At 46.2% G+C, this 26,751-nt stretch overlaps 1 protein-coding gene across 1 annotated transcript in view; it reads right to left on the bottom strand.

Annotated features, from left to right (window-relative positions):
• PGM5 (phosphoglucomutase 5) overlaps positions 1–25,654 on the bottom strand; it is a 121,495-nt gene extending 95,841 nt beyond the window's left edge. Inside the window, exons 1-3 of the mRNA XM_024200162.2 lie at positions 24,942–25,654; positions 10,144–10,306; positions 5,663–5,809 (exon numbers count right to left, since the gene is read on the bottom strand). Of these exons, the coding sequence (XP_024055930.1) occupies positions 5,663–5,809; positions 10,144–10,306; positions 24,942–25,202 (571 nt within the window). The 5' untranslated portion in view covers positions 25,203–25,654. The remainder of the gene's footprint in view (positions 1–5,662; positions 5,810–10,143; positions 10,307–24,941) is intronic.
• Between the last annotated feature and the right edge of the window lie 1,097 nt (positions 25,655–26,751).

Raw genomic sequence — 26,751 nt, forward strand, 5'->3', positions numbered from 1 at the left:
TTGTCACAAGGCTCTTTACCTCCTGCACCATGGGGGTTTTAAGCCTTAGTGTGACAGGGTGCCGTTAGCAGCTATAAACAGAGCCTTTTGGAAGCCAGCAGCCTAGTCACTTAGGGTATGTCTACACTACGAGGGTAATTCGATTTTACTTAAATCGAATATGTGGAATCGATATTGCAAAGTCGAACGTGTGTGTCCACACTAAGGACACACTAAGGACAGTAATTCGACTTTGTGAGTCCACACTAACGGGGCGAGCGTCGATATTGGAAGCGGTGCACTGTGGGCAGCTATCCCACAGTTCCCGCAGTCCCCGCTGCCCATCGGAATTCTGGGTCGAGCTGCCAATGCCTTCTGGGTAAAAAAAATTTGTCGTCATCCGTCCGTCACTAACGCCCTCCCTCCCTCCATGAAAGCGCCGGCGGGAAATCAGTTCGCGCACTTTTCTGGTCAGTGACAGCGCGGACGCCACAGCACTGCGATCATGGATCACGCTGCGACCATCGCTGCACTTCTGGCCGTTCTCAACACCTTGCAGCTTATCATACACCTTTCCCTGAGGCAGATGAAGAGTAATCAGGCGAGGAGGCTACGACACCGCCGTGATGGCCTGAAGTCGGAGAGTAGCACAGAGCTGTCAGAAACCACGAGCCCCAGCGCCCAGGACATCACGGTGGCAATGGGTCATGTGGATATCGTGGAACGGCGATTCTGGGCCCGGGAAACAAGCACGGACTGGTGGGACCGTATAGTGCTTCAGGTCTGGGATGAATCCCAGTGGCTGCGAAACTTTCGCATGCGGAAGGGGACTTTCCTCGAACTTTGTGAGTTGCTGTCCCCTGCCCTGAAGCGCCAGAATACCAGGATGAGAGCAGCCCTCACAGTTGAGAAGCGAGTGGCCATAGCCCTCTGGAAGCTTGCAACGCCGGACAGCTACCAGTCGGTTGCGAACCACTTTGGTGTGGGCAAATCTACCGTGGGGGTTGTTGTCATGCAAGTAGCCAAGGCAATCGTGAAGGTACTGCTCCCAAAGGTAGTGACCCTGGGAAACGCTCAGGTCATCATAGATGGCTTTGCCGCGATGGGATTCCCAAACTGCGGTGGGGCTATCGATGGGACTCACATCCCTATCCTGGGACCGGACCACCAGGCCAGCCAGTACATCAATAGAAAGGGCTACTTTTCAATGGTGCTGCAAGCACTGGTGGACCATCGGGGACGGTTTACAAACATCTACGTCGGATGGCCGGGCAAGGTTCATGACGCTCGTGTGTTCAGGAACTCTGGTCTGTTTAGACGGCTGCAGGAAGGTATTTACTTCCCAGACCACAAAATAACTCTTGGGGATGTGGAGATGCCTACAGTCATCCTCGGGGACCCAGCCTACCCGCTAATGCCCTGGCTCATGAAGCCCTATACTGGCGCCCTGGACACAGAAAAAGAACTGTTCAACTACCGTCTCAGCAAGTGCAGAATGGTGGTGGAGTGTGCTTTTGGCCGTCTCAAAGGGAGATGGAGAAGCTTACTCACTCGCTGTGATCTCAGTGAAACCAATATCCCCATCGTTATTGCAGCTTGCTGTGTGCTCCACAATCTGTGTGAGAGCAAGGGGGAGACCTTTATGGCGGGGTGGGAGCTAGAGGCAAATAGCCTGGCTGCTGATTACGTCCAGCCAGACAGCCGGGCCATTAGAAGATCCCAGCGGGACGCCCTGTGCATCCGGGAGGCTTTGAAAGCTAGGTTCCTGAGTGAGCAGGGCAACCAGTGACTTTTCAGTTTGTGGACAGAAAAGCTGAACCTGCCCCCGTTTCTTTACCCAGTTCATTTTGACTAGCCTCTCCAGTTACATACCCCCTTCACCCCCTTCCCCTTCCCAAAAAATAAAATCATTTCTATTTTGTTAATTAACACCGTTGTCTGTATTGCTGTTTTCGCGGGAATATTTTAAACCGGGGACGCAGACTGTGGCGGGGGGCGGGTTTAGTGTTCTGATGCAAATGATGCTTCTAAACTCCCGGAATGACAGGTTCCGCACTGGTGGACTGGTTATTTCAATGGAGCCTGCCAGCACTCCTGGGGGGGGACTGTGTGTATGTGTCGGCTATGTGACTTTCTGGCAGGGGGGGTAGGGTTACAGATCCCCTGCTGCGTGGATCTGTGAGCCAGGATAAGGACCACTGCATAAGATCTGTAACTGCCCTCCCCCGCCACAAAGTCACAGAGCAAACCCCCCCCCAGAACATGAAAAACACCTCCCAGACTGACCAGGGTAACCAGTGACTGCACTGTGTATGTGTCCTGATGCTGGACCTGACACCGCCTCTGTACCCTGCTAAAGGTCACTGTCCTGTCCAATTACCAAGCCCCTTCCCCCCTCCAGACAGACTCTCCCTCAAAAGAACCTGACTGAAACAGCAATGAACAGAAACAAACATTTTATTGCGAACCAGACATGAAACGTGGGGGGTGAAACTTGGACGGGGGCTTGTGTGAGGTGGGTAGGAAAGGACTTATGAAATTTTGGGGAATGTCAGCCTTCTAGTGCTAGAGCAGTCTGCAGGGGTTGACTGAAAGTTTTAACGTCCCTTGCCGCCCCTCCTTCTTTGGACTTTAGGTGAGGGTGGTGTGGGACTTGGTGGCGGGTGAGGGCGGTTACAGATAGACTGCAGCGGGGCTCTGTCCTCCTGCCTCCGGTCTTGCAGAACATCCACAAGGCGCCGGAGCGTGTCCGTTTGCTCCCTCATTAGTCCAAGCAGCTTTTCAGTAGCCTGTTGGTCCTCCTGACGCGACCTCTCCTCCCGTTCCATGACTGCTCGGTGCATTTGTGACAAGTTCTCCCTCCACTGTGTCTGCTGGGCTGCCTGGGCTCGGGAGCAGCCCATTAGTTCTGAGAACATGTCTTCACGCGTCTTCTTCTTCCTCCGCCTAATCTGCGCTAGCCTCTGGGAGTGTGCTGACAGGCTGGGTTGGGAGACAGTCGCAGATGTGTCTGTGTGAATTTTAAAAAGGGAGTGAATTCCTGAGACAGATAAATGAAATTGTATACAAAGAACCTAGTCTTTCTCTGTGAACAAGACCATGCACTGCACCTCTCACATGCGCACTCAGGACAAGGTCGAATTTTCGGCCGTCGCCTTCAGTGCCTGTGGACTTGCGGTGGTCTTGGAGTGATCAGAGAACTGTGGCTGGAGACCTGAACTTCTGGAGCGGGCAATAATGGTAAGCCGTAGACTTGTGGCTGCTTAAAACTCCAGCAGTAGCACTGGCCTCCTTTCACATTGAAAGCAATGCCAGTCTCTGCTGCCAGCAATCAGGACAGCATCAACTCTGCCCCGTCCCACCCCCTCGCGGCTGTCCCAGGGAAAGATCCCTGTATGCTGCCCCTCTCCCTCCACCGCGTGGCTGTAAAGCAGTCCCAATACTAACATTCCCCTCCCTAATTCAAAGCAGGGCGTCATGAGCGACATCACCCTCCTGAGGATCCCGGACACCCAGAGAGAACGCATGCTGCGGGAAAGCATGCAGAAACCGGGGCCGTATGCCGCCATGCTATGTCGGGCCATGATCCCCGAGTACTTGATTGTGGCGTGGAGGGGACATGTCTGCTACCACGGAGGGCCCACTAAGATCGCCCTACCCCGGAACCTCATAAACAGGCTTGAGATCTACCTCCACGAGACCTACGAGGAGTTCTCCTACGAGGATTTCTCGTCAATCCCCGGCCACATTGACCGGATTTTCGCCTAGGTGCACTGGGACTATGGAGTGGAGCGTCTTGGGCCTCGGAATCATGTAGTAACGGACATTGTGAAAATTTTTTAAAATACTTGGGACTAAATTGAGAAGAGCCTAAGACAGAGAAATCATGAAAACCCATTTGTTACCTTTGTAAATATTCCTGTTTTGTACCTGATTATTTTTTACTAGTTTACAGCACTTTTATAAATATACATTGTTAATAGTATAAATATTACCGTTCTGTTTTAAATAAATGTTTACATGTTTACAGCACTTACTGCTTGATCCTTCCCCTGATTCTGTGTCCGGGGTAAGGGATGGGGACGGTTGGTACGGGATCTCGGTAAGGGTGATGAAGAGCTCCTGGCTGTCGGTGAAATCAGCGGTGCCAGCGCTGTCGACTGCCTCGTCCTCCTCATCTCCTTCTTCATCTTCCCCGTCCGCTAACATGTCCGACGAGGAACCGGCCGCGGACAATATCCCATCCTCGGAGTCCACGGTCAGGGGTGGGGTAGTGGTGGCGGCCGCTCCCAGGATGGAATGCAGTGCCTCGTAGAAACGGGATGTGTGGGGCTGGGATCCGGATCGTCCGTTAGCCTCTTTGGTTTTTTGGTAGCCTTGTCTCAGCTCCTTGATTTTCACGCGGCACTGCGTTGCATCCCGGCTGTAGCCTCTCTCTGCCATGGCTTTGGAGATCTTCTCGTAGATCTTAGCATTCCTTCTTTTGGAGCACAGCTCGGAAAGCACGGACTCATCGCCCCACACTGCGATGAGATCCAAGACTTCCCGATCAGTCCATGCTGGGGCCCTCTTTCTATTAGATTGCACGGCCATCTCTGCTGGAGAGGTCTGCATCGTTGCCACTGCTCCTGAGCTCACCTCGATGTCCAAACAGGAACTGAGATTCAAACTGCCCAGACAGGAAAATGAATTCAAATTTTCCCGGGGGTGTGGCTGGTCAGAGCAGCCGAGCTCGGACTGCTGTCCAGAGCGTCAACAGAGTGGTGCACTGTGGGATAGCTCCCGGAGCTATTAGCGTCGATTTCCATCCACACCTAGCCTAATTCGATATGGCCATTTCGAATTTAGCGCTACTCCTCTCGTTGGGGAGGATTACAGAAATCGATTTAAAGAGAGCTCTATGTCGAACTAAATGGCTTCCTGGTGTGGACGGGTGCAGGGTTAATTCGATATAACGGCGCTAAATTCGACATAAAAGCCTAGTGTAGACCAGGCCTTAGTCTTTAAGGTGCCACCAGACTTGCAGATGCATCCGAAGAAGTGAGGTTTTTACTCACGAAAGCTTATGCCCAAATCAATCTGTTAGTCTTTAAGGTGCCACCAGACTCCTTGTTGTAGGTACACGACTCATCCGAAGAAGTGAGGTTTTTACTCACGAAAGCTTATACCCAAATAAATCTGTTAGTCTTTAAGGTGCCACCAGACTCCTTGTTGTTTTTGTAGATACAGACTAACACGGCTACCCCTTGATACGTGGTACCTACAGTTATAGTCCAAAAATCCATAGTTTCCACTATGACTCTCTCCTGCTGGTTTATTTCTTTCTGTAAACTCCCTCTCTGGAAGATTTCACAATCCCCTCATTAGCATTTAGCTCAGACTGCATATGGGCATCCATTGTGAACCATACAATACGCAGTTTACATATAGCCAGACAGACAGACATCTCTTTCCTGAAAGAAAACTTGCCTAATCACCTTTTGGTGACCAGCCCCTGTAAAATAGATATAAGATTTACTTACCTATTCTGCAGGATGTTGTGAGGATTAATGTTTTAAGGCATTGTGAAGAATAATCTAAGCACTGTTTAAATACTTACATTATTGTCATTCTGTGGCAACTCTTTTTATAAACAAAATCTATGGATTTAGCATACAGCTTGGATAAAAACACAGATTGGTACCTCGGAAAGGTTTGAATTTGTTCTCCAGATCAAATTCTTGTCTTCCCAGCCGAGATAAGTCAACTCTGAGATCGGGACAAATGGCATATTCCTCTAGGGTTTTGCTGATCTGATAGATTTTGTCTGAAACGGCATCTGGGGCAGGTCCTAGAAGACAAACATTAAGAAGCTTTTTTCTGACAATGGCTGACTTTCCAAATACAGAAAGAATCTGTTCTCTATTGTAATCAACTGCAAACAGCTCTGATGTGCTCAAAATAAATAAGCCCAGAAAAAACAGCTGGAGTAAAATACAGATTTTTTTCCACTTAAAGCAAAACACAGAGTTACTACGTTTCTGTAAGAAATATAACACTGAAACCAGAATATATTTTTCTGATTTTTTGTTTTTACTAATAAAAAACAGCATACAAATAAATCATTTTCGGGGGGGGGGGGGAAGAACCACAATCATTTGGATGTACTGCTAAAGAAATCTGCCATTCATTGACACTCTTCAGTAAATCTCAATGTGCGTGTTAAAATAAAACTAGTATTTCCTGAGTTGCTTATCCATTTTTACAAATGCTGCAAAGATGTGTTTAAAAAGTCAAAAGTACATTCAGGTCCAGGACAGCAGAGAGCAATGTACTTCTTCTGTCCAACCCAGTTCAATTTTGACACATGTACAAAGCTCAAATAACTGAGAGTTTTAAATAACTTTATTGCCCTTTGGCCTAAATTTTAAAAAATGCATTTGGTTCACCAGTTTTATAGAAACGTTTACTTGCAGAACATCTCTGACTGTTCAACAAAAACATATTTGTGTTAGAAATTCAAAATTCCTTAATTTGTTAACATACAGATTGATCTGGAGTAAACATGTTAATCAAAGAATATAATTCACATCTCAATTGTATATTAATTGATTTGCTAGTTTTGAAAACTGGGTGTATTTTACAAGATGCTATAGCTCAAACAGAAGTCATGGGCTTAATGCAGAAATTGCTAGGTGAGGTTCTGTCATTTTCTTATGCAGGTGGTCAGTTTTTATTATCACAATGGTCACTTATGGTCTTAAAATCTATGACTTTATAATATTAAAGCATAGTTCTGCTCTGAAAAATGATTATTTCTGCTCCCTTACAGACATTCCTTCAGTACCTTCATACACCTCTTTTACTTCTAATTGCACACCATTCCCAGTAATGTTGTTGAATTCAGTGCAGCTTTGCCATATAAATTAGGGTATCAATCATGCCACATAAGTTAGGTGTAATGCATAATATTGTACAAGAGATCGTGGTAGCAGTACAGCCAGTGATTGCTTAACTTCTTGTTATAATAAAATCATTTAGCCAGGAAGAGACCTCTGCTCATTTCATTCCAACCCCTCCAGAGAGTCAGGACAGATTTCATTAGTCCTAAATCACTCTTGATAGATGGGTGTCTAGACTAGTGATAATATTTCCAGCTACAGTGATCCCACAGCCTCCCCTGGCAACTTGCTCTCCTGCCTAACTGTTCTCATAGTTAGAAAGTTTTTCTTAATACTTAACCTATATTTTCCCAGCTGCAGCTTAAGCCTATTACTTTTTATTATGCCCTTGTTGACTAATGAGAATAATTGGTCTGTCTCATCTGTTCTTGAGGAGAGTTTTATTTTTAAAGCTTAATAAGCTATATGGATTTTGCATAAAATACCAAAGCAGGCAAAAGAAAAAAACTTCAACTGTTACACATCTGTCAGGCAGATTCTGGGGGGAGAGGATTTAAATTATAAATTAATGGATCTCCTAGAACTGGAAGGGACCTTGAAGATCATTGAGCCCAGCCCTCTACCTTCACTAGCAGGACCAAGTACTGATTTTGCCCCAGATCCCTAAGTGGCCCCCTCAAGGATTGAACTCACAACCCTGGGTTTAGCAGGCCAATGCGCAAACCACTGAGCTATTCCTCCCCCCACTGTCTTGCTGAGACAGTGTGTCCAGTGGTTAAGGCATGACACTTTTGTGCTTTAGTCCTGACTCTCCCACTGACTTGACGTCTGATGTTAGGCAAGCTACTTAACCTCTCTGGGATTCAGGCATGGCTACGCACAAAGTTGCACTGGTTTAGCATCACACTTTTATTGTGATGCAATTGATGCAGCTACTGTGCATAAAAAAGCCCTAAGTTTCTCCACTTCCAACATGAAGATAATACATAGAACTGGGTAAACATCTGATATTTTGGCTTGCTGGCAGTTAAATAAATAAATAAATAAATAAAAATGTGTTTCAGGTCAAATTAAATGTTTCATTCAAACTGACACAAACATTTCATTTTGATCTTGAGCATTTTTAAAAGTTGTGGGGGTTTTATAATAAAATTGACTAAACAAGAAGTTGTTTCAAATTGAAAAGTCAAAATGCTAACATTTGCAAATGTTGAAACAAAATATTTTGACTTTTTCAGAATTTTTCTCTTTTTTTGGATACAAACAGAAATTCATGAATCATTTCGGTGTCACCGAATCCGCATTTCTTGCCAACAAATTTCAGTTGAAAATTTTGCCCAGTTCTAACAACATTCACTTTTGTAAAGGACATGAGATTTTCAGATGAAAAAGCACTATAAAGTGCAAAGTATTATTAATCATTGTTATGATGTATTATGGAAGCATAAAACAAAGTAATAATATGATCTTTACAGGTGAATTTCCATGCTTAAGAAAATGAGGGACTAGCCTGACTGTACTAGCTAAAGTCTCATCTCTTGTCTACACACAAATTATGTCACATTAACTGTACCAGTGTATTTAAAGCAGTACAATCCTTTGCGTGGGTGCAGTTATACTGGTTTAAATGTGCTTCTACCAATACAGTTGTTCCCATACAGGAAGACAAGGGCACAGTCCCTTAGGTGCTTTTGAAACTCCCAACCTTAAAGCAAATGCCAAGATATGTATGATGGAAATGTGGGTAGAATAGGGCTTTATAATGTTAAGTTCCATAAAGTGGGTGATAGCTCGCCTGGAGCAAGGTGTCTCAGGCTGCAAGTTTTCACTGGTCTTCTAATAAGAAATTAAAGTTAAACTCAAAGAATTGGCCACCTGGCCCTTTAAATTTCAAAACCAAGTCTGTTGCACCACTTAAGTGAAGATGCAGTCTGATGGTTAGGCCCAGACCCAGGCCTGGGGCTTTGGTTTAGGACTGAGATTTTCGTCTCCTGCCACAGATTCACCTACCACTTGACCTTTGATAATGCAAGCCTTCTTAATTTGAACTGGTAGTTCCTGATTGGCTGTGTCCTCCTCCCAGCCCTTCTAGGACCTAGTCTTGTTTGTACCCGAGACTGAATGGCTTTTCTAAGCAGGAGGAGTGCCAGGGTGACAAATCCTCCAGCGGGAGGCAGAGTAGACCTGGTACACCCTATCACTAGGGCCCTACCAAATTCACGGTCCATTTTGGTCAATTTCACAGTCATAGCATTTAAAAATCATAAATTTGATGATTTAAGCTATTTAAATCTGAAATTTCAGTGTTGTAATTGTAGGGGTCCTGACCCAAAAAGAAGTTGTGGGGTAGGGTTGCAAAGTTATTGTAGGAGGGTTGCGATACTGCTATCCTTACTTCTGCGCTGCTGTTGGCGGCAGCGCTGCCTTCAGAGCTGGGCAGCTGGAGAGTGACGGGTGCTGCCCGGGAGCCCAGCTCTGAAGACAGAGCCACTGCCAGCAGCAGCACAGAAGTAAGGATGGCAGGATATAGTATTGCCACCCTTACTTCTGCACTGCTACCTGCAGAGCTGGGCTCTCAGTCAACAGCTGCCACTTTCTGGCTGCCCACAAAGCAGCAGCGCAGAAGTAAGGGTGGCATGGTATGGTATTGCCAACCTTACTTCTGCGGTGCTGCTGGCAGGGCACTGCCTTCAGAGCGGGGCGCCCGACCAACAACTGCTGCTCTCCAGCTGCCCAGCTCTGAAGGCAGTGCAGAAGTAATGGTAGCAATATTGCGACCCCCCTAAAATAACCTTGCGACCCCCTGCAACTCCCTTTTGGGTCAGGACCCCCAATTTGAGAAACACTGGTCTCCCCCGTGAAATCTGTATAAAATATGGTAAAAGCACACAAAAGACCAGATTTCACGGTCCGTGACGTGTTTTTCATGGCCATGAATTTGGTAGGGCCCTATCTATCATACATCCACGGACATAGACTAAATACAGTCTAAAAAACAGTATGACAAATCCAGCAGCCCTTCTGTATATAGAACACCTATTGACTTCAGAGGGAGCTGAACTAACTGAGAGGTGTAGGTTCAGGGCATATTAGATTTTTTTTCATATAAAAAATATATATAAACAAAACCTCTCCTGATATTGAAAACTACTTAGCATTCTACTAACACTGAAAAATCCATATAACAGGAAAACATAAATAGTTATAACCATCTGACTATCCTTATCAACCTATTTCTACCTTTCTGAGATACAGTGATGTAATGTGTTATAAAAACACCTACCTCCATTGGAAACATTAAACTTGACTCCAAATTCTCCTCCAGGTCCTCCAGGACTGTGACTAGCTGTTAGAATAATTCCGCCAGCTGCTTTGATCTTTCGGATAATACATGAAACAGCAGGTGTGGATAAGATGCCATTCTGGCCAATAACCAATCTTCCAATCTAAATGAACCAGAAAAATAAGTCTAATTACATTTGAGTGATGCTGGCATTTCATCTCTGAATGTTACCAACTTGCTAAATAATTATACCTATATATGTATATATAATATATAGAAACATGGCTCAATTCCCAATGTGGCTGGAAGCCCAAGACCTATAATGCCAGTATTTAAGCTATCTCTGGACCAACTACTATATAACTAAGAATTCTGGAAGTTAATCTGTTAGACCTCTGCTGATGACAGACAATGTTTAGAATTCTTTAGTGTGAAGTAGCCATATGTGGTCAAACTAGCTACTCCTAGTAAACAAATATTTCTTACAAAGATACAACTTACATTAATATATGGTAGGACTGAATTTGACCTTAACCTTAAAAAATAAAAAATGTAACCCTCAGTAAAAATTCATTAACTTCACCTGTGCAATTTGCTGACATACTTAATTAACTTACACAAATTGTAAAGCATTTTTGCACCAGCTATTTCATTATTTAGATAGCACACTTATACCTAAACATAGACAAATTAGACTTTTTAGACACTATTGGCCAAATTCTGCTTTCAGTTACACAGCTGGGAAGCTGGAGTAACTCCACTGAAGTCAATGAGCAGGATTTGGTCTAAAGTAGACAGTAAAGCAGAGGCACCCAAACTTTGGAGGGTCACACTGGCCATTTGCCAAGAACGATATTTAGGCCCCAGGCCTGCTATTGGATTCACATAGGCAGAACTATGCACCTACACAGAGCCCCATGGAAATCAATGGGGCCTCACACAAGTGCAAACGTCAACTGTGTGGATCCAATTGCAGGGCTGTCGCTTTAATTAGCATAATCGAGAGCAGATAGCAACTGCCTTTCACAGAGTGGCCTTTCAGCTGGATCAAGGAGATCACTGCGTGCTAGGGCCTACAGTCTCTGTGAGTCATACCTCTATATCTAAGATAAGGACACCAATGCCCTGGCTGTAGAACACTGTGACCTGCATTTGGCCTGCAGGGTCACTCTTTGGCTAGTCTTGCTGAAAAAAGTGTGAACCCCAAGCTATATTTGAACACAAGAAGTTCCTGTCCATTCTTAAAATACAGCAACTTTTCAAGGGGCAGTTATTAAGCATGGACTCAACGCAGTCAGTATTAAGTGAAAATCCACCCCAAAGTTACAATTTGAAAAACCTTATTCTCGTCCCTAGATGGACACTACAGTTTCAGCTCAATATAAATATAATCCAGGAATCAATCATAAATATATGTACAGGCATTTTATAAAAGAGTTCTAGTCAATGGGAAACAGGCAGATGATAAAACCAGTGGGAGAGGTTAATGTCACAGACAAATAATGAGGCATTTGCATGCAGAACATTAAAGGGATGCTGCCGGCTTGAGTTGTCTTTTTTTTTTAAACAGACTCATTTTAAAAATGCCAGTCAGTGTTTCTTTAAAAGAAAAGGTAGTACAGGAGTACAGCTCCCCCTCCCCTGTTAAAAGCAGGAGACCTCTGTCTCCTGTCCCCTTCTCTGGCTTGGGGAAAGTAAAGATAACCCATCCTCATCGGCTACTGAAATGGGGACTCACCAGGCAGGAGACTGAAGTAGGAGCAATTGAAGTTCCTGGGGCTCCCATCTTTCCTACCAACATGGGAAGCAGCAGCAGCATACAGTGAAGTAGAGATGTCCCTTATCTTGTCTCCTCTATATTAAGATCTGTTCCCTCTCCTCCCCTTCCCTCCCACTCTAAAGGCAGAGAAGGACAGAAGAGGAGACATGCTTCCCTTAGCTTGCCCCCCACTCCATGCGGAAAGCACTGTCATGGCCCTGGTCAGCTTCCTCTCCCCGCATGGCAGTCCACAGTGCATGCATGCAAGACTGAATTGTGGAGAGACAAAGGGGAGAATGTGGGGTATAGTAGGATTGAGTGGTTGAGGAAGGAAGGAGAGTACAGAAGTAGAGCTGGGCAGGAAACAGTTCTCCCATCTCATGAAACATTTTCAGAATTTTAGAAATGTTTCCCATTCTGAATTAGGATGAAAAGTCAACATTTCAAAAATGTTCATGAACCAAAAATCTGGGGGGCAAAATTGGTTCAGGTCAATTGAAAAGTTTCATTTTAATAATTTCAAAATCTTTTTATGTTTGAACTGGAAAACTAAAATTTTGATTCAAAAAATGTTAAAATGGTACGTTTCAACACTTCTGAACCTTTTTTTTAAAAATTGTGTAGAGAAATTTGTCAAAACTGACCTTTCCTACAAAAAAGTTGCGGTTTTCCTGAATCTGCTTTTTTCAGTTTTCCAACCAGATCTATACAGAAGTGCCTAGAGGTGAAAAATTGAGAGTGCTACATATGGAGAGGAATGGAGAAAGTGGAGAACAGAGGGCAGGTGTGATGGGGTGTATGAACCTCACACTGGTTAACCATGGGTTAACAGGAGTCATTTAGGCCACTGGAGGAGTATTAGGCATAATTGGTGATCAAACCAGCTACGGAGGAGCTGGGCTTTCAATAAAGGGAGCACTGAGCAGCAGAGGGAAGGCCGGGGAGAGATCCAGGAGAGAGGTAACTGGGAGTTTCCTCTCTTGGACTAAAGACAGAGAGGAGCCTGGGAAGCCTGAAGCTGGAACCAGAGGGTCCCAAGCCAAGAGGAAGCCTGGTAGGCCAGGGACAGTGAATCCTGGGCCCAAGTGACCATCACGAGTAGGAGTGACCCTCATGGGAGCCAGCAAAACCCAGTGATAGTAAAGCATAAGGGGCATTTGAGGGTCTGCAGTGAGAGACAAAAGAACTCTGCAGTCACTCGCTGGAAGCAGGGGAGTAGAAAGTGGAGAGACTTGTGGAAGGCCTGTAGGTGAGGAGGAAGCCTGAGGAGAGAAGATACAGGATTGGAGCAAGCTCCTGTGGCTGACCCTGACACAACTGGACCTCTGGGGAGAAGCCCTGGGAACGGTTGCTTGCTTGTTACAAAGAGCCCAGGAAGGAGCTGAGGAAAAGGCCTAAAGAAAGGTTAATGGTAGGAAGGAGTCCAGGGAAGAAGCTGCAAGGTATTTGATAGAGCAGATCTTGGCTATTTGTCCTAGAGTCCCTAGACTAGAACTTAGTGTAGGGGTTGGGTCACTGGTAAAGTGGTGTAAAGCCACCTGACATAAGGGGATAAGGACAATTCCGAGCCTAGAGAGAAGGAAGTGACAACAACTGGATCCAGAGTCACCTGACACAGGGTCTAGGAATTATTTGTTGGACGTTTGTTTGACTTTCCATTACCCTCAAAGGTGGGGCCTTAAACATGACCTGGCCACAGGGCCAAGTCACAAGACAAGAGACCACCGCAGAACTGGAGCAATGGTCGGCGGGGGCACTAGAGAATATAGAACTGATGCCCCCCTTGTGGCTGGGTTTGGTGTAAGCCAGCAGTCAGTCTATTCTTCCACAGGAAGTTCTGATGGAAGAAGTGGTGGAAAACTTACTGATAGAGAGAGATGAAAAATTAAAGAAGAAAAGAGAGGCAGACAGACGGGATGGGCAAAAGACTAGGGTTGAAATCCTGGAACCAGAATTTCACCCCCAAAACATTTGAGAGACATAGTCCAAAACACTGTAAAGGTTGCTAGTACTAGTGAGACTTTTCCTTCTGAACAAACCCTGGTTTTAGGTAATGAATCTCAGAAGCTTGTGAGAAAAGTATACGAAGCAATGTCTCTATCTTGCGTCTTAAAGGAAAGTTCATGATTAAATGGGAAATGAAGCTGTCACATCTTTTCAAATCAAAGTAGTGGGCACCATCATGTCTTTATTCTTTTTCAATAGTATTAGTTAAAGCTGCAATAGGGAATTGTAACTCATGGTACGGTATCGGACATCAGTAAAGAGAGCAGGATGGCAAGTCACTTCTATTACAGACGTTGGATACATTGCATTCCATAGGGAACCTTGCTTCCTGTACTCTGGTCCTGCTTGAAATTCTTTCAACCCAGATCCTTGGTTATATATCACATTGGAAAAAAAAGTTCCCCAGCTTTTCAGTGCCAAGCACTCTGGAATTTTGTATCTTGGAGTATTTGAACTCTCTGAGGAATGTGACAGAGATAATTGGATGCTAATTCAACTTTTGCTACTGGCTGCTAGGTCAGTTATTTGTAGAAGGTGGAAAAACCCTGACTCTCCATTCATTTTGGACACAGTTCAACAGGCTGGGACCTTTCAGCTCTATAAAATCTGTGCAGCTGTACTTTGATAAAGCTTAGAAATTCACTCACCTAATGTGTGCTTCTGTGGATTATTTTAGCAAAAAACAGATTATGTAAATTGGAATGGTTGACAGCTAAACTAAGCACAAGATACTTTTTTTCCAACACTTACAAGTGGTTTTTCACTGTCTATCACAGCTTTGTGCTTTTAAACTGTTCAGAACATTACATTTGATTAACTGATCTTTCTATTTTGAGATTTGATTGGGATATTAACCTCACATTCCCCCCACAATTTTATGCTGCTGATATTCATGGTGACTGTACATGTTTTTGTTGGGGGAGGGGGAGGCAGGCAAAGAAAAAAAGATTTCAAAGTTGTGTTTATTAACTATAGAAAGTCTTCAAAGAGTGTTTTATTCCTTAAGAAAATACATATCTACCCTACTAGAACTGGGTGGGAGGGGGAAATCCTGCAGAAAATATTGATGAAAACAAAAGCTTTTGTCCCAAGCACACAAAACAAAAATCCTAAAATGTGTGTGTTTTTTTATTTTATTTTTTCAATGTAAAGTCAAAAGTTTCCATGGAAAGCAGACACAATTTGTGAAAATGTTCATTTAGTTAAAATCCCAATTTTCTGTTGAAAACCAGTTTTTCACAGAAAATTGTTTTTAAATCAGACATACTGCCTCCAGTACATGTGCATTTAATATGAATATTTGATACTGAATTTTTATCTGCTTAATAGATGTTTTGAACAATGTGCTTTCTATTCCAGCTTCATGAGATCAGTCCTTCCATACATGGTCCTAAAACTGAATAATTAAAATCAGCCTCCACAAATGTGGAACTTAGTGCAAGTACTACATATAAACACAGCTGGTCATTTGTGCTATCAGAAAGAGAGTGGGAGAACACAACTTTATGTATTCCTAAAACTTACAGTGAGTATCATTTGTGCATGTTGTTGGAGTTGCATGAATCTATTTGTTTTTGGGGGATTCTCTCAGACACTATCAGCCTTTGAATTAACTGCATCACTGCTGGACTCCCCTGCAACCTCTTTCAGATGGCAGAATAAAGCAGTCTTCTTCCAAGGGTATGTCTACACTACAGGATTAATCCGAATTTAGATAATTCGAATTTGGGAAACAGGTTGTATAAATTCGATTGTGCGCGGCCACACTAAGCACCTTAATTCGGTTTTAAACCACATTAATTCGGTGGTGTGCGGCCACACTACCCCATTAACTTAAACACAGTAATTCGGTTGTGTGCGTCCACACTAACCCTAATTCGAATTAACAAAATCGATTTAGGCTCTACTCCGTTCGTCGAGGTGGAGTACAGAAATCGATTTAAAGGGCCCTTTAATTCGAATTAACTGGCTCTGTAGTGTGGACGGGTGAAGGGTTAATTCGGATTAAGGCAGCTAAATCCGAATTAAAGTCCTAGTGTAGACCAGGCCCAAGTGTCAACATTTGAAATGCTGTCACTTCACTGCTGATTAACAAACTATAGGGGGCAGTACTAAAAGTACATTTTTTCCAGGCTAGACATTTTAGTTCACTCAATGTGAAATGAAACTGATTTTTCACTAACTGACAAAAGCTACTTTATGGCCACATAGTGCTTTCCCCACCTTTTAAGGCATTCTGTGATCCTCAAGTGAAAGGTGCTATATTATCGTTTCCTTCATTCAACAGTTTGGGATTTCAAACTGCTTCACAAACACTTTCCACTTTCCCTATGCATAACTGCTGAAATACAATCCCTCACTGAGACAGAACAAGGAAGCCATTTTGCCCTGCAAAATAGCTTCCACTTATTGTGGCCTGATTTTTGACAGATGCTTTTTTTCCCCTTAGAAAATGGACAGGTCAAAAAACTTCATCCACCAGGAGACAAGTTGAAACCACCAGAATCTAAATAAATATTTCAGACCAGTTTTAGACCCAGGTTTGCGAGAGGAAAGGCCTGCATTTTTACAGCTACACCTCCTACTGCTTTATTCCACCCAGTACTGTGCAGCTAATTATAAGCAGAAATAGAGAAATATTCTGAGTTGTTTTGAATTAGATTCTGTCCTTTTATGGCTTATTTTCTGTCTGTGCAGCTGCTTTTAGAAAGCATGCCACTTCTCTCAAGATCCTTATATCGGTGTTGTCACTTAACCGCAACTGCCAAACAACACTGAGGGGTTTGAGAAAATACACAGAATTGCTTGACAGAGTGCAACAAACTTTCTGCTAGCCTCCACAACTCTTTATGTATGAATATTTCTTTAAGGAACACAGAGGCATGTGGAAAACATATTAAAAATGTCTGTTTTGCATCTCAGCTCCGCCCCTCCCCCTTTATTTTAAAAAATAATGAAGCATGTAGAAAGGCTGCCATCTATGGCAATGACTCAATCTTCCAACTACAGCTGTCAGAGATGTGTGCCAGCTTTTAAACAGAGTTGCATATATACAAGCCAAAGGGAGTTGACAGGAATTATACTTTGCAAAATGCATGAGAACAAGACTGAATCTATGGAAGTGTTCAACTATGAATGCATATCTATTGCAGATCAGGGTAGATTACATCAACATACATGTCCAGTTCTATATTCTTGAAGAAGTTGTGTGTTTTGATGTTTTTGTACACAAAAACAAGTTATTTTAATATTAAACAAAGGAAATACATTCAACATGACTCAGAATGCACAATTAATGTATTATACAGTGTGATCTTTGAACTGCTTTGTCATTTATAAGTATTTCTGTTTACCTACACTGCAGATTCTATTCTCCCATTGAAGTGGATGCTTTAATTCCCATTATTAACATTAATCTGAGTAAATTCCTTGCTCTCAGGAAGTAATACAGGCATGGGTTTTGGAACTACGGGTGCTGCACCCCCTGGCTTCAAGTGGTTTCCTTCATATATGGGGTTTACAGGTTGGTTCAATGGCTCTCAGCACCCCCACTATACAAATTGTTCCAGCACCCCTGAATACAGGGATCTCATTTCTACACTAACGATGTTGAAGTGACTATGTAAGTTCTGATAGCTAAATATTTGTGCTGTGTATCAATAATGATCCCCACTGCAAAGAACTCATCTCTTGAATCCTTGTGTGAAGCTCTGAAGTGCCCCCGTGAAAAGGCCTGAAGGCTGCGAAGAACTAAGCAGCACTTGCATACTAGTCATCCCCATGGAGCCTCTTCACCCAGGTATTTCTCTCTCTCACACACACACACACACACACACCCTATCTTGTCACAGATGCTGCATGTTTTGTGTCAGAAGCAAACATTAAACTGACATTTAATTCTCTTTAAAGAATCGATTCTCAGATTTATTGACCTGACATTTAATCATCTGGTTTGGAAAAGTCAAACTGGTGCTCATTTACCCATTTCTAATTAAAGCGCAGATAATACGCCCCTCACATCACTTGATACTGCTATGGCATGAAAAGCGTACCTCTGGCACTCAAAGATTTCAACTGCTGCAAGACTACAATCATTTAAAGTTCTTTATAATACTACACTCTGTATTGTATTCCATATTAGTTTCTGTCATTTTGTGTATAGCATCTGCAGCAAGACAAAGACCAGACTTTTAGCAAACTTAAGGCTGAAAGAATGGCTACCCTAACAAATATTTTGCCAGATTACTTTTAAGCATTGCTGCCACATGCAGCTGTGCATTTTCAGACGATACAGTAGATTAACATGGAGTCACTTAATTTTTTTTTATTCTCCCAGTAATCTCTCACATGCTTCAGTCAATTAAGCTTGAAAACACATGAAGCAAGTAGATTATGTCCTGAACACTGTGGATCTCTGCTTTCATATCCTTTACTATGGCCTCCCCTGTTTTTGTATGGCCGAGCAGCATGCTACAACGAGGGGCAGAGATAGTATTAATTATTTATACAGTACCAGCAGGGTTTACATGGAATATAATGGAAAATACAAACAATGTTGTATTAAAAAGACAACTGGAAAATACCCAAGGCAGCGGGCAGGCAAGTTAAACTGCTAAACTCAAGCATTACTAAGTGTGGCAGTACATCCCTCTCTGTGGAATACTGCTATGCAATACGGGGGGAAATGAACGCCATTGAGGGTTCCTATCTGCCCAGTGAGACCCAGTGATCCCATTTATAAACTTAAACCTACCATATACTCTGAATCAGGAATCGGCCAACCATCAGCTGTTCACTTCACAATAGATTTGGGGGGGGCTTTCACCCTGGTTCCTTCTGACTTTAGGACACCAAGACAAAATCATTGCAGTGCTGAGCAGGAAAGCAAGATCATGCCAAAAGTGGTTCTCCTACCTCATAGCACTGCAAAGACTGCTTTTTTCACATGGCTATTGAGGCAGTAAGCAGGTGAAGAAAGTGGGACACGATTCTCTCTGCTCCTGCAATTGCTTTTATGGCCAAATTACAGCATCCTGGCTCTGTTGGATCTCTTTTCCCAAAATCCAGCCCATCAGCCAGGTATATTTGCAGGATATGATTACTAGCCGGTCCCCTATGGGCCTTCCACATGCAGCTCAAGAGCACAACCAGCAGCTAGCCACTGCTGGCTAACCCATCCCTACTCTGGTCGCACATAATTCAGAATCAAAATAAGTATACATTGGCTACCATGCTGAGTGAGCCAGAGTGTGGCTGCCCTGTAGTGGGACCCACAGACGGAATGCTGGGTGACTCACAAAACAAGAACAAGGGGGCATCCAGGCCACTGAATGACAACACATTTAAAGCTGATAAAAGAAAATCTTTTATTATTTTTACATACCGGAGGCATGATTTACCATAGGATTGGCTGTGCCTCCTCCATGGTAGAGATGCAAACTGAGTTTGACTGCACAATTTGGCCATCACCCTCCTGGAACTCTGGCCTGGGTAAAGGCTCTGAATACAATTTAATCAAGGCATCCCTAGGTTTCCTTTGATCCTTCTTGGGGGCAGCTCACGTCTCTCCCTGCAACACCAGTGCCTCTCCTTTGAGTGAATTCCTTCTCTCCCAAGGAGGAGGCTCTTCTGCTTTCAGGAGTGATCCCTTTTTCTCCCCTACTTTCATGGCTAATAACACAAGGAGTTATCCAAGCTGATATGATGATAAATTAGCTATGTCCTCAGGAAGGTTAAGATACTTTACCAGCAGACATATTTTCACTGTAAAAGTATACAGCATATTGTTAGTATTAGCTTAATTATTACTTTAGATTTTTGAGCTTTCTGTGATATTAGAGGAAGTGGATGTGTAAGTTTGCTGGGGAGGTGAAGAGTCATTGTGTGTGGAGGCAGGAAGGTATTTGAATGTCAGTGTAGCCTTACCTGTTGGTCTCCTGGAGTTGTAATGACTGCATTGTCAGGGAATGTATCAGAGTAACCTTATATCTAAGGGTTTGTGTGGGAATTGTGAGGAGAAATTTGCCCCCTGACAAACACAACTTGGAGTGACACTAACAGAGCAAACTCTGTGTCTGACAAAACTTCCCATAATTCAGCAGGGGGAGCTCTGCTCCAACAAAGCACAGAAAGTTTGTCAAATTGACCTCATAAGAATGGCCAGTGAAGACCCAAAAGAAGTGCTGGGGTGGAAAGGGGAGGGCAAAATGGGGAATGTGACAGGGAGATTGAAGAGACCGGAGAGAAATAGGCAGGGACACAGGCATAGGCGCCGACTTCCCCTCTGCCCAGTGGGTGCTCGATCCTCCCCCACCCCTGGCCCTGCCCCGCCCCCATTCCACCTCTTCCCCAAAGTCCCCGCCCCTACCCCGCCTCGTCTACACCTCCTCCCCTGAGCGTGCTGCATCCCCGCTCCTCCTCCTCTCCCTCCCTCCCGGAAAGTCCTAAGTGCCACCAAACAGCTGTTAGACAGCGGGGGGGTGGGGGAGAGCACTGGGTGGGAGAGAGTGGGAGGAGCGGGGATGCGGTGTGCTCGGGTGAGGGAGAAGGAGGCGAGGAGAGGGGAGTTTGGCTGCCAGTGGGTGCGGAGCACCTGCTAATTTTTCCCTGTGGGTGCTCCAGCTACGAGCACCCACAGAGTCGGCGCCTATGGACACAGGCATCTGGCCAACAGGGAGTCTTACCCCTGGTGCTACCTGGACCATTGGTTCACCAATCCCTGATCCTCCAGCTCCTCTGATTCTTGGTGCCCACCCTCCTAGTTCCTCAGCCCCTTAGGCCTCATGGCCACCACCTCCTCTGCACTCCTGGTTCCCCCAAAGGGAAGGTACTAGCTGGCTCACACTCGTGTTTGTGGAGCTAGACCCGGATCCACAAAGATGTTTAGGCTCCTAATGTCCATTGACTTCAATGAAAGGTAGGTGACCTTTGTGGATCTGGGCCGTAGCGGCCAGCTAGGTTACACGAGAGGAGAGCTCCTGCTGCGGCATCCTGCTCCTGGCTCAGAACACCAGGACTCCCTTGCTTGGTGAGCCCTAACAGGTCCTTTGGGCAGCGATGGTAGGGAGAGCTACTTTCTGCTGCCTTTTCCTCCAACAGTCATCCTAAATGCCTATCCACAGCCTCCTTCAGCCTGCCTCCATTGCCCTGCACACTCCTCCATGGCTAACCACCATAGATGCTGTCATCCTCATGCCTCCCCAGAGTTCTGCTCACGCCCTATACTTCCTGTGCCACTGCACAAAGTCCCTCACTGCCCAGCGCCCTCCTCCAGTAAGCTCTTGATACGTAATACTCGTCTGTTTCAAAATTTGGAGAGTCAAATAAATCATTAAAATATAAAATAGAGGGATTTTAGTCCTGCTTTAAGTGGAAATTTCAAGGCAACATTAACTATGGCTACATAACTGATATCTCCAGAATAGATATATGTACCCATTTATACATGTGAAAGAATTCATCAGAAGAACTGATCATCTTATGCTTCTCTGAGATTTTTGACAGCGGAGCAGAATGTACTGCAAGCAACTGCAGCACTAGTCAATATAAATAATTTGTTTGCCACTCTTGTCTTTTTCCAATACATTTAGGTCTAAAAACAACAGAGAAGAAATTATTTTCATAGTGATATACACACAGCACAAGGTCAAAACATGTAAGTGCTATCACTGTGAAAAATAACTTACTTCACTTCCGCATTCTTGAAAAATATCCATTCTGCAATAAGTACAAACTTGATATACACCTACTGAATTTTCAGTCATTCCACAGGGTTCAATTTTCTCATGCAGAGTCAAAAAGCATTTCTCAGCTTCCCTACCAACCTCAGTCTAAAATAAGGAGTCAAAGAGCATGATAACACTGCTTCTGTGGATTTTCAGGATCACCCTGGTTATACATCAAAAAATCTCTACCCTGCTGAAGTCTCACGGCACATCCTAAAGGGCATATCAAACAGCATTAGGCATACAGCTCAGGCATTAGATACGCATATGAAAAGGTCAGATTAAAAGTAACAATCCTTTACATTTTTAGTATCTATTCAATACCACCCACATCTAAAAGCATTTTCCCCCTTCTTACATGATGTCTCTAATTCTGACTGCTCCTTTTTCTCATTACCACTTGCCTGTGATATTAGATTAAAAGTTCTTTGAGGCACGGACCACCTTTTCATCGTATGTATTACAGTATCTAGCACAATGGGGCCCTGATCTCTGAGTGGCACAACTGAGTGCTACCACAATACAATTAAAATACTAATAAATACAAATTCCTTCTGGATTGAGAAGATGAAGAGCCAAATACAACTGAAACATTTTCCTCTCAGTTTTAAATAATCTGTTTTATCGCCAGCAAATAAAATATTAAAATCCACAACAAAATAAAACATAACATTTAGAGACAAAGAAAGCAATACATGCTCATCAGACCATCTATGGTAAACCAGAGGAAATTACTGCCTTTGATCCATGGGTTTATGGGCATGTCTCTGTCTCTTTGTTACTAAAGTAGTAAATTAAAGTTAAAATTAAAGCTAAACCCATAATGTCATGACACTACATTTTGTCATTTTGAGACAAACATCTAAAGGAAATAATGAGGAGACGTGCAGAAAGGGGGCTTTTAAACATGGAAAAGAGGGATGAGAAATATGGCTCGGATCTTTGACAAGAAGAAAGGAAACGTGGGTGTAATATGTGAAGGGTGTGGGAGAAGGGTGACTACGGATGGGCAAAGGATGGAATAGGGAGAAACAAGTGTTGATGCAATCGGTGCAGTAGTGGGGAGAAGAGCGTAGTGGGTGGAGGGGTGCTAAAGAGGGAAGAGTGGTTTCAGAAAAGGAAAAACGTGGGTGCCATGGGTGGCAGGGCAGACAAGGGAGAGAATAGGCAGATGCAGCATGTGAAGAAGAGGGAAAGAATGGAGGGTTAGAGTAGGGAGGTGAGGATGAAAAGTGAGAGGAGGAAATCATGGATGAGTGCAGACAGGGAGGGGAAAAGGAGAGTGAGACTGCAATAGGCTGATGGATGAAGGTGGGAATAAGGGGTTGTAATGTGTGAAGGAGCAAAAGAAGATATAGAGATGCATTATGTGGATGGGCATAGGGATGACAGTGGAAAGGGTGAAGTTGGGGAATGCTCTTGGTGGATGGGCATAGAGAAAATGGGGGTGCAGTAAGTAGGGTTGCCAATTTTGGTTGGACGTATTCCTGGAGATTTAATCACATGACATAATCTTTAATTAAAGATTAATCTTTAATTCCTGGAGACTCCAGGGCAATTCTGGAGGGTTGGCAACCCTAGCAGTAAATGGAAGGATTAGATAGATTGGTGGCAGTGTGTGTATGACACAGCACACTGCCACCATAGGGGCCAGAACTAGGGGTGCTGGGGATGCTGCTGCAACCCCCCTGCTTGAAGTGGTTTCCATTATATACACAGTTTACAGTTTGGTTTAATGGCTCTCAGCATCCCCACTGTACAAGTTGTTCCAGCACCCCTGACTGCCACAAGGATGGGTGGGTGCAGTGAATGGATGAGGGGAGCAGTGGGCACAAGGGTATGCAGGGTGGGGAGTGGAAGCCACAGAGCTGCAGTGGGCAGGTGGGGGAGCAGACAGCACAGGATTGTGGATGGTGGGGAAGTGGAGTACCCTGGGCTGCACAAGATGGCTGGGGGAAGCAGAGGACATGGGGATGCAAAAGGTGCAGTGGGTACATGAGAGACAGAGGTACTGGGGCTGCAAAGAGGGCAAGGGACTGCAGCATGTAGGTGACATGGGGAAATGGAGAGCATAGGGGTTGATGTGGGAGCAAAGGACATGGGTTTGCTGTTGGTGGATGAGTGCAGGAGGGGCCACAGAAGGGAATGGAGGGAGCACAGAAGCTGCAGGGGATGCAGAGGGCCTGGACCTGCAATGGCAGGATTAGGGCACAGAGGGCATGAGGACTCAATGGATGGGTGGATAGTGGGGAGCAGAGGGTACAGGGCTGCAGTGGGTGAGTGCCTAGTGGAGAGCAGAAGGCATAAGGGTGCAGTGGGTGGATCGGGGCATGATTGGTGGTGCAAATGGCACACGCCTGGACTGGGGCAGGGAGAGGCAGAGGCCACAGGGCTGTAGCAAGTATGTGGATAGTGGGAAGCAGAGGACCCAAGGACTCAGTGGGAGAATGGGGAAGAACTGGGTGGGGAGGGGTTGCAGAGAGCAAGGGGGTCAGTGGGTACAGGAAAACAGTGGGTGTGGGGGATGCAGAGGGCACAGGGCATGGGGCAATGGGGTCCTGAGGGCAGAGTGTGCCAAGGGCACAGGGGGCAATGAGGGCATGAAGGATGTGGGTGCTGAGGCCCCAGGGGAGCAGAGGGCACAGGGGCAATGGGGGGGGTACAGAGAGCACAGGGGGAAGAGATGAGGGGATGCAGAGAGGGGGTGCTGAGGCCCCAGGGGAGCAGAGGGCACAGGGTCAATGGGTGGCGGTGGTGCAGAGGGCACAGGGAGAGCAGAGGGGGCGATGGGTGGGGGTGCAGCAGGCACAGGGGGCGGTGAGGGGGATACAGAAGGCCCAGGGGGGGCAATGGGTGGGGGGTGCGGACGGCCCAGGGAGCAGTGAGGGGCTGCAGAGAGGGTGCTGAGGGCCATGGGGAGCAGAGTGCACGGGGGGCAGTGAAGGGATGTGGAGGGGTGCTGAGGGCCCAGGGGGGCAGAGGGGCACTGGGTGGGGGAGGCAGAGTGCACGGGGGGCAGTGAAGGGATGTGGAGGGGTGCTGAGGGCCCAGGGGGGCAGAGGAGCACTGGGTGGGGGAGGCAGAGTGCACAGGGGGCAGTGAAGGGATGCGGAGGGGTGCTGAGGGCCCAGGGGGGCAGAGGGGCACTGGGGGGGGAGGCAGAGTGCACAGGGGGCAGTGAAGGGATGCGGAGGGGTGCTGAGGGCCCAGGGGGGCAGAGGGGCAATGGGTGGGGGTGCCGAGCACACGGGAGGGAGCGGTGAGTGCGGGGGTGCCGAGGGCTGGGAGCTGCAGCTCGGCTGGCTCACCCCGTTGGCCGCGGCCATCTGCACGACGATCTCGGTGGCGGTCCGGCTGAAGTACCTGCCGTCGCTCCCCACCACCATGGTGCAGCCCTGGCGGTCGCGCAGGTCGATGGAGGAGAGCAGGCTCTGCACGAAGTTGGGCAGGTAGTTGCGCTGGCTCTCGAAGAGCCCCGTGGGCCGCCGCAGCCCCCCGCCGCCCGTCGGCTTCTGGTCCTCGTAGGGGGCGGTCTGCACCGTGAGCACCGGGATGGGGCTCCCCTCCATCGCTGCCGCCGCCGCAGGAACGTGGCTCCTCGCGGCCGCCCCCCCAGCGGCTCCCCTCGCCTCTGCACGGAACCGGCTGCCGAGGGTTAATCCAGCCCCCTCGGCCGCCTGCCTCGCTTCGCTTCAGCGACTTGGCAGCGAGCGCCGCCCCGGGCTCGCCCTGCCCCGGCCCGAGCTTGGCGGACTCTCGCCTCAAAAACTGCTCGGGAAACTTAGCCGGGAGCAGAGGAGACGCCGGGGCTCCTCGCCGCCCGCTCTCCTCCCTCCACTGCGCGCTGGGCGGCGAACTACCTCCTCTTTTTGAACAAGGACACCAGGGGCTTGCCAAAGCTTTGCCCCAGCCCAAAATAACCCTGGAAAGAGAAGCTGAGAATTGTTTTCCCCTGCCAGAGATGTAACTGGAGGCGGGGGCGGGGGGGTGTCTGAGCGTCACGCATTTGTTCCAGGGGATCACGTACTGTCAGCCCTGGAGCTTTCCTTCTTGCACAAAGCAATCCCAACCCCTGGTGGCTCAGAAATCAAGCTGGCGGGCTGCTGGCCTGCAGCAACTGAACAGCTGGGGATTTCACGTACAGAGTGCTTCAGCGCTGTGCCAGATCAGTAATAATGTAATGAGAATTTTCACTTCTGTGGCACCTCCCATCTGAGAAACTCAACGGGCTTCACAAACATTGAGGGAATCTCACAAGACCCACGTGAGCTCGGGAAGATACAGCTAGGGAAACTGGGGAATAGAGGGTCTCCAAGGAAGCCTACGGAAGATTCAAGAATGTAAGAGTAGCATGAAATCAAATCCTGTGCCCCGTGCTTAATTTGTGATGAAATAGGTGCTGGGCTCAAACAATTTCCCCCCACACACACACATCAAGCCCAGAGAGTTGATGCAGCAGAGGTGCCAAGGGTATGAACTGCCAAGCCTAAAGGAGACAGGGCACAAATTAAGCACTGCCTGTGACTTTACTACAATGCCATCCTTGCACACGGACTCTCTCAAAAGGGGACAGTTCATAGAGGTCTGCTGCACTGATATTCCTCAACGATCCAGGATACTAAACCCAGGGAAATTTAATGGATTTCTATTCTAATAATTCCATTGCTGAGGAATCGTTTGGTACCGGGACAACCACTTGATCTACCTGCCTGAGGTTTCCCATTTAGAAAATTGAGATCACTTTCTCACAGGGATGTTGTGAGGATTGGTGAATTCATAGGTATAGAGTACTTTGAAGAGTAAAACCCTTATGTGTTTTCATTCTCATTGATTAAAGGCTAGGCAGAGCTGGTAACCTACAGTTAAGATTGACTTGAACCAGGTGGGGGCAAACTACGGCCCGGGGGGCCACATCCAGCCCTCCATGTGTTTTAATCTGGCCCTCAAGTTCCTGCCGGGAAGTGGGGTGTGGGGCTTGCCCCGCTCCGGCGCTCCAGCCAGGGAGTGTAGTCAGGGTCTTGCCCTACTCCGTGCGGCTCCCGGAAGCAGCGGCATGTTCCCCCTCCGGCTCCTACGTGTAGGGGCAGCCAGGGGGCTCCGCACACTGCCCCCGCAGCT

This window comes from Terrapene carolina, unplaced genomic scaffold (assembly GCF_002925995.2).
Source record: "Terrapene carolina triunguis isolate 2854851 unplaced genomic scaffold, T_m_triunguis-2.0 Scaffold113, whole genome shotgun sequence".
In the NCBI taxonomy this organism is placed as follows: Eukaryota; Metazoa; Chordata; order Testudines; family Emydidae; genus Terrapene; species Terrapene triunguis.